The 6,240-nt window shown below is 34.8% G+C and overlaps 4 protein-coding genes and 2 non-coding genes across 6 annotated transcripts in view; 2 read left to right on the forward strand and 4 right to left on the reverse strand.

Moving 5' to 3' along the window:
• Positions 1–686, reverse strand: part of NAEGRDRAFT_50637 (uncharacterized protein) — a gene marked incomplete at both ends in the record, with an annotated part of 1,490 nt that extends 804 nt beyond the window's left edge. The window contains one exon of the mRNA XM_002674909.1: positions 56–686. Within this exon, the coding sequence (XP_002674955.1) occupies positions 56–686 (631 nt within the window). The remainder of the gene's footprint in view (positions 1–55) is intronic.
• Positions 687–1,340: 654 nt separating this feature from the next.
• NAEGRDRAFT_t432 lies at positions 1,341–1,411 on the forward strand. Its single transcript has one exon. It is a non-coding gene; the product is annotated as a tRNA-Gly (tRNA).
• A 309-nt stretch (positions 1,412–1,720) lies between these two features.
• Positions 1,721–2,144, reverse strand: NAEGRDRAFT_80480 (uncharacterized protein; the record flags this gene model as incomplete). Its single annotated transcript, XM_002674910.1, has 1 exon — positions 1,721–2,144. The coding sequence occupies one exon, from the start codon at positions 2,142–2,144 to the stop codon at positions 1,752–1,754; it is 393 nt and encodes a 130-aa protein (XP_002674956.1). The 3' UTR covers positions 1,721–1,751.
• A 278-nt stretch (positions 2,145–2,422) lies between these two features.
• Positions 2,423–4,104, reverse strand: NAEGRDRAFT_55836 (uncharacterized protein). Its single transcript, XM_002674911.1, has 7 exons — positions 3,955–4,104; positions 3,638–3,798; positions 3,518–3,582; positions 3,287–3,473; positions 2,803–3,127; positions 2,685–2,754; positions 2,423–2,640 (listed from the first exon to the last, which is right to left on the reverse strand). The coding sequence occupies exons 1-7, from the start codon at positions 4,092–4,094 to the stop codon at positions 2,443–2,445; spliced, it is 1,146 nt and encodes a 381-aa protein (XP_002674957.1). The 5' UTR covers positions 4,095–4,104; the 3' UTR covers positions 2,423–2,442.
• A 219-nt stretch (positions 4,105–4,323) lies between these two features.
• NAEGRDRAFT_t433 lies at positions 4,324–4,397 on the forward strand. The gene has a single exon. It is a non-coding gene; the product is annotated as a tRNA-Val (tRNA).
• A 71-nt stretch (positions 4,398–4,468) lies between these two features.
• Positions 4,469–5,821, reverse strand: NAEGRDRAFT_50638 (uncharacterized protein; the record flags this gene model as incomplete). The annotated part of the gene is made up of 1 exon (XM_002674912.1): positions 4,469–5,821. The coding sequence occupies one exon, from the start codon at positions 5,819–5,821 to the stop codon at positions 4,469–4,471; it is 1,353 nt and encodes a 450-aa protein (XP_002674958.1).
• Positions 5,822–6,240: the final 419 nt, after the last annotated feature.

The raw sequence follows: 6,240 nt of genomic DNA on the forward strand, positions 1-6,240 counted from the left end.
TCGTGACCAAGAGTCAAATTAAACTTATCCTTAAGTTCCTTTTGTAATTCAATACCAATAGCACCAGCTTCAATAACAGCAGTATTGGATTCAAAATCAACACTCAAAATACGATCCATTTCTTGAGTATCAATAGAAACAATCATTCTCTTTTCATTTTCTGGACAGAGCAAAGCTTGAGTGACGTTAGTACCACCACCATATGGAATAATTGTTAATTGTTCAGGATATTTAGTAGCAATAGAAACAATCTTTTCAACATGATCGTGTGAATCTGGATAGATGACAACGTCAACAAGTCTCTTGAATTTTCCGTATCTGAGTTGATAAATTTCTTGACAACAGTGACCATGGGAGTGCATCAAACGGACTTCATCATCAAAAGACAAATACTTGAAGCAATTAGCTTGTTTAAGTTCATCAACGAATGATTTACAAATTACTGGCTTGTGGATCTTTTGTTGCATCTCAGGCCAAGATTGAGCAGGAGAAGCATATCTAGTGTCCAAACCAGTAAAGTTTTCAAACCATGGACGGAAATCAGGAATACATTTACCAGATAAAACATAACGATCACCAGTAACATAAACGTCCTTCTTTTCATCCATAGTAAAATCGGTATCCTTGTATCCCCATCCGTTCCACTTGGCCAATTTTTGTCTCTTGTTTGGAATACCAGTACCCATCTTTTCCTTGGACATTGTCAATAGAGTAGGAGAAGTTGGAACGCCACCAGCGCAAACATTAGAAGACACCATATTATTATTGATGATGATGACGGTGTTGTTTGCAAATGAGAGCCGATCATTTGCATACGACGTTGTGCTCTCTCCATTTGTTGTTGGTTCATTTTTTTTTCAAAGGCTTTTTTTTTGAATATTTTTTCAAAGGCTAAAAATCAAAACTTCACACAGCAATCTTGGTGTTTCTGAACGAGGATGTTAAGATCGTGCTGCGAATGTTAGTTGGAATGTTTGTGGATTGATATTTTGTGAAGAGGAGATGAAAAAGTGAAAGGCAGTTGAGAGGTTAAGTGAAAAATTACGTGTGAAAATTGTAATGTGATTAATAGAATATTCTGAAAGAAGATAAGTTGACAAAGGAGGGAAAACACAGTTTTTGGGGTTTGGAAAATTTAAGGAGTATTGTAAGAAGTGTTTCATCATATGTTTCTTGATGTTCTGATATCAGAAATGGTTTAAAAAGAGGGAGAATGTTCAATAATGTGTGTACGATATTGGATATTGTGTGCGAGTAAATGTCCCACCGCTCTTCAAAAAATTGCCAAGATTGTAATTCATTCAGTGTCACAATTTCTATTTTGTAATAACAATGAGAAGGCGTCGATGGTTTAGTGGTAGAATACGGCGTTGCCATCGCCGTGACCCGGGTTCAATTCCCGGTCGACGCACTCCGAAATTAGTTTTATCTTTGGTAATTCTTGTTTTTATTTTTTATTAATTTAATCATCAAAAGAACACAAGCGTATCTACAATATTCTCAAATTTCAAGTCTTATATTGATCAAGATAATCATCACAGTTTGAGCACTATTTTTTTGCAAAGATATTTTTTACTTTAAAAAAAATTGTTCCAACGAAAGGAAAAAGTATATTCTGCAACAATTAACATTTTTTGATCAAAATACTCATAGGAAATACACTTTTGACATAGTCTAATATGTACAAACAGACACGTGTTTCAAAAAAGCTAGGAAATCTGTCACAACTCAACTAGAAAATGAACAATTGTTTAATAATTAAAATACACTAATGGTTCAGAATTAGACCAAATACAAGAAGCCTCATTATGCTTAATAGTTTCATGAATACTATAAAAGTCATAAATTGGAGCATGTCTTTGACGATGCACTCTAATATGAATGCACAAATCTCCTCCAATATTAACCTTAATAAAATAATTAGTACCGTACTCTACAATTTCTTCGGCATACTTTAAAACCTTCCAATTGGCAATGTGTTCGTGGAGGTGAGCATCATGGAAATGATGGACAGTACTCTCATGATGTTTCTGATGAAGAGAATGAATGGCTGCGTGCTTTATATGAGGCTGAGAGACAATTTCATCAATTTGAGGTGTACAATCATGAACAGGACCCATGTTATTATCACTGACTGAGGACATTTTGCTGGTTTTATTTGTTTTTTTGTATGATTAAAATGAACTTTTTACTGTCTTACTATTTATTGAAAAAGTTTGAGTGCTAAATGAAGGAGAGATTCAAAAATGTTTGTTGACTCTGTGATAACGGTTATTGTAAATAGGATGATAGGTATTGATTGAGAACTGTTTTTGATCGCCAATTTGTGATGGCCATTGAAATAATTGATACAAAATGAATTTATCTCCCATTACAAAAATTCAATACAAAACTAAACTGTTTCCGTTCAAATATTTCACTTAAAAGAATTATCCACATAATTTATTTCTTCAAAGACTTATCTAAATACATGACAGCACGCAAGCAATCTCCACCCTTAAGAGCATCGAAAGATTGGTTAATATCCTCAAAATCAAAGTGGTGAGTAATGAAAGCATCAGCATCAATTCCACCATTCATGTAATCTTCAATGAGTTTTGGAACATCATCTCTGGATTTATAACCACCGAAAGCAGTACCCTATTCCAATATTAGATTATTAATTGAAAAAAAGCAAAACATACCTTCCAAACTCTACCAGTAACTAATTGGAATGGACGAGTGCTAATTTCTTGACCAGAAGCAGCAACACCACTTTAAAATGAAAGTTAATAACTGAAATAAAAATTAGTAAATACGTACATGATTGTGGAAACACCCCAACCCTTGTGACAACATTCCAAAGCTTGACGCATAAGACGAACATTACCAACACATTCGAATGAATAATCAGCACCACCATCCAAAGTATCAATAATAGTTTGAACAACATTTTCAACATTGTTTGGATTAATGAATTCAGTGGCACCAAACTTCTTGGCAACATCAAACTTCTTATCATTAATGTCAACACCAATGATTCTGGCAGCACCAGCCTTCTTACAACCCAAAATAGTGGCAAGACCAACAGCACCCAATCCAAAAACAACACAGTTTGATCCAGGTTCAACCTTGGCAGTGTTCAAAGCTGTTAAAAAAACATTTCACATCCACACAAGCATCATTATTATCAAATGCCAAATAATCAAGATTACCACATCAATTATTGATTGAGAATAATTATCCACACATGATCATTTAGAATAATTCAGTCAATTCCTAATTTTGAAAATTGTGAAATACTCACCAGCTCCCAAACCAGTTGAAAGACCACAACCGAACAAACAAGCACCAACCATGTTTGCCTTTGGATTAATCTTGGCACAAGCAATTTCTGGCAAAACAGTGTATTCAGAGAAGGTAGAAGTACCCATAAAGTGATACAAGTTTTGTCCCTTGCAAGTGAATCTAGTAGTTTCATCAGGCATCAAACCCTAATGTCAATGTTAGAGAACAAGCATCTTTGAAAGTAACTTACTCTTCCTTGAGTACCTCTAATCTTTTGACACAAGTTAGTCTTTGGAGACTTGCACCATTTGCATTCTTTTTACATTGACAGCAGATAATTAATTTTGACAAGTCAATTTTAGAAACAAACCTTTGCATTGTGGAGTATAACAAGGAATGACATAATCACCAGCTTGAACACTTTCAACATCTTCACCAACACTTTCAACAATACCAACAGCTTCATGTCCCAAAATACAAGGGAAGAGACCTTCTGGATCAGATCCACTCCAAGTGTAATAATCAGTATGACTATATAATTCATCCAAATAATAATAATAACAATTTGCATTCCAATTAATTATCATCAATTTCGATCATCAAATATTAATTAATTTAAAAAATAATTCCGTGATGTGGTAAGCCTTCATTAGCGAACGGAATGAAAAAAACAAACTCTCAACATACCACAAGGCAGTACACAAAATCTTGAGTCTGACTTCACCCTTCTTTGGAGGAGCAACGGTGATTGTTTCGATGGAAAGTGGTTGATTAGCAGCCCAAGCAACAGCAGCTTTACAATCAATTGGTTGGCCAACAGTGGACATTTTGATGATTAATGATAATTTTTTTGTGGTGGAAGAAAAATGGTGAAAAATTGATCTAGTATTTTGTTTCAGCAAGTGGAAGGTAAATGTCAATGCAAAAAGGATGAGTGCTGATGGATTTTGAGTATGTATTAATGTTTGTCCTTGTTTTGTGCTTGCCCGAGTGGTTCAAGTTAAAAATTGAATTGTGTAAAAGAATATGTGAGGGAAAATAAGAAAATGAATGTATGCAGCGATAGATCAGTTGGTTAGATCGTAAGCCTAACACGCTTAAGGTCGCGGGTTCAAGCCCCGCTCGCTGTAGCCTTTTGCATGATAATTTATTAATTTAAGAACGGGCTAAAAAGTTACAATTTATTTGGATTGCTTTAATGTTACAATTTTGGTTCAGTTTTTACGTAATTCTCAATTTGTTGCTTAACATCCAAGTATTGTCTTTGAGATGGAACTTTTTCACCCAACAGGATCATTCTTGTAACCATTCCAGCAACTGAACTACCAAATTGCACCTCAGAAGCAAGTTGTGGCCAAGAAGTGAGTGTCTTACCAACTTGGAAGAATGATTCTACACCCCTCTTTGAAGCCAGAGGAATTGAAATGAATTGCACAACCAAGGCACGTTTCTGTTCTGGTGAAAATTGGTCAACTTCCAACAATTCTTTCTGAATGAGTCCATGAAGAATTGGATAATCCTTATCCAAATCAAATCTTTCAATATCCAAAAGACCTCTGTCACTTGTTTCCATGACAACTGGAATTTGTACTTTTCTACAATGTTTTCTAACCAATACTTTGGTGTCAAAGCTGTCACATTCTTCAATGACAAGATCAATTAATTTTGTTTCAGGAGAACTTCCCAAAACTGTGGCAATATTATCCTTGTTTAAACCTTGTTCAAGGAATGTAACTTTGAGGTATGGATCCAATTCAGCAATAGCTCTCTTAATGAGAGTTCCCTTCATAATACCCAAATCCATGACGCTAGCTCTTAGACGATTCATATTCGAAAGGTCCAAATGATCGAAATCTGCCAAGACTAAATGACCACAACTTCTTTCCATGGCCAAAACCATAGCAGCAGCCTGTCCAACACTGAGACCAATCACAAGAACTGTCTTTTTCTCAAGTGCTTGTTGTTCCTCTGGTAGAATCTTGGAAACATTTCTAATAGTTCTCACACGAACGAAATCATCTTTATCCAAAACATGGACAAGTGAATTTCTCCATGGATAATAAACCCAATTTCCATATTCTTGCATTGACTTTCCATTCAACTTTTCAGTAATCTTAGTATCGTACAATTCTTTTGACATTGGATGAAGAGAAGGATTTTCCAACTTGATCAAATCCTTGATTTGCAAATCCATGGTGTCAAGTATTTGGATTGATGGATTAGATTTCAATAAAAGTGACAATTCATTGGCTTGCTCTGGGAGTTTAAAAATTACATGTTGATTCTCGGTTTGATGAAAGTTAATTTCCTTATTCGAATCAGAACTAATCTTGATCTGTTTAAAAATATTAGAAAGGGAACCAATTTCTTTCTCACCACTCTTTTGATGAGAAACAGCAGAATTTGAACTAATATTTGCTGTTGAAGTTGAGTGCACACCTCTCACACTATTGGATGTCAACATGGTAGTCAATTGTGCAGATTTTTTGGTAAAATTATTGAATGCAACATTCTTGGATCTGTAACCAAGAGCTCTTAAACCATTAATCATCATTATTGGATTCTGCAAAGTAGTAACTCAATTATTCTATGATATTAAGTGTGATATTCCTGGTAAACCTTGTAGTAAGAGTTACTAGAGAGGATAAAGGAGTGATTTTTTTAAACGTGTGTTAAATCACTCTAAGGATGCTGAGCAAATATATTCGAAATGGAAGATCGGTTGCACTCGCAAATACCTCTACTTCTCTCTTAAATTGTTCCAGTGTGTGAAATCGTAGCATTCCTTGTCCCTTTCATTTCCACTTGATAAGAACAATTGATCTTACTGCACGATTTCACTCGCAAGATCACTGATTGAAAACATGTTGCATGAGCTAGAAATGATCTCCAATCATATATTCGCAATAAGCGTTGCCTTTTTTACATTGATCTCCAAACAAGCATCATGATTTACAAATTAATTGGTAACAA

The sequence above is a fragment of the Naegleria gruberi genome (assembly GCF_000004985.1).
Source record: "Naegleria gruberi genomic scaffold NAEGRscaffold_37, whole genome shotgun sequence".
Taxonomy (NCBI): Eukaryota; Heterolobosea; class Eutetramitea; order Acrasida; family Naegleriidae; genus Naegleria; species Naegleria gruberi.

Bases quoted from the DNA above. Each gene is read 5' to 3' on its own strand.
- NAEGRDRAFT_55836 (XM_002674911.1), bottom strand. From the start codon at position 4,094: ATGTCCACTGTTGGCCAACCAATTGATTGTAAAGCTGCTGTTGCTTGG. The intron at 3,583-3,637 runs GTTTGTTTCTAA...CAATGTAAAAAG, and splicing joins TTATACTCCACAATGCAAAG to AATGCAAATGGTGCAAGTCT. The intron at 3,474-3,517 runs GTAAGTTACTTT...CATTGACATTAG, and splicing joins TTAGAGGTACTCAAGGAAGA to GGTTTGATGCCTGATGAAAC.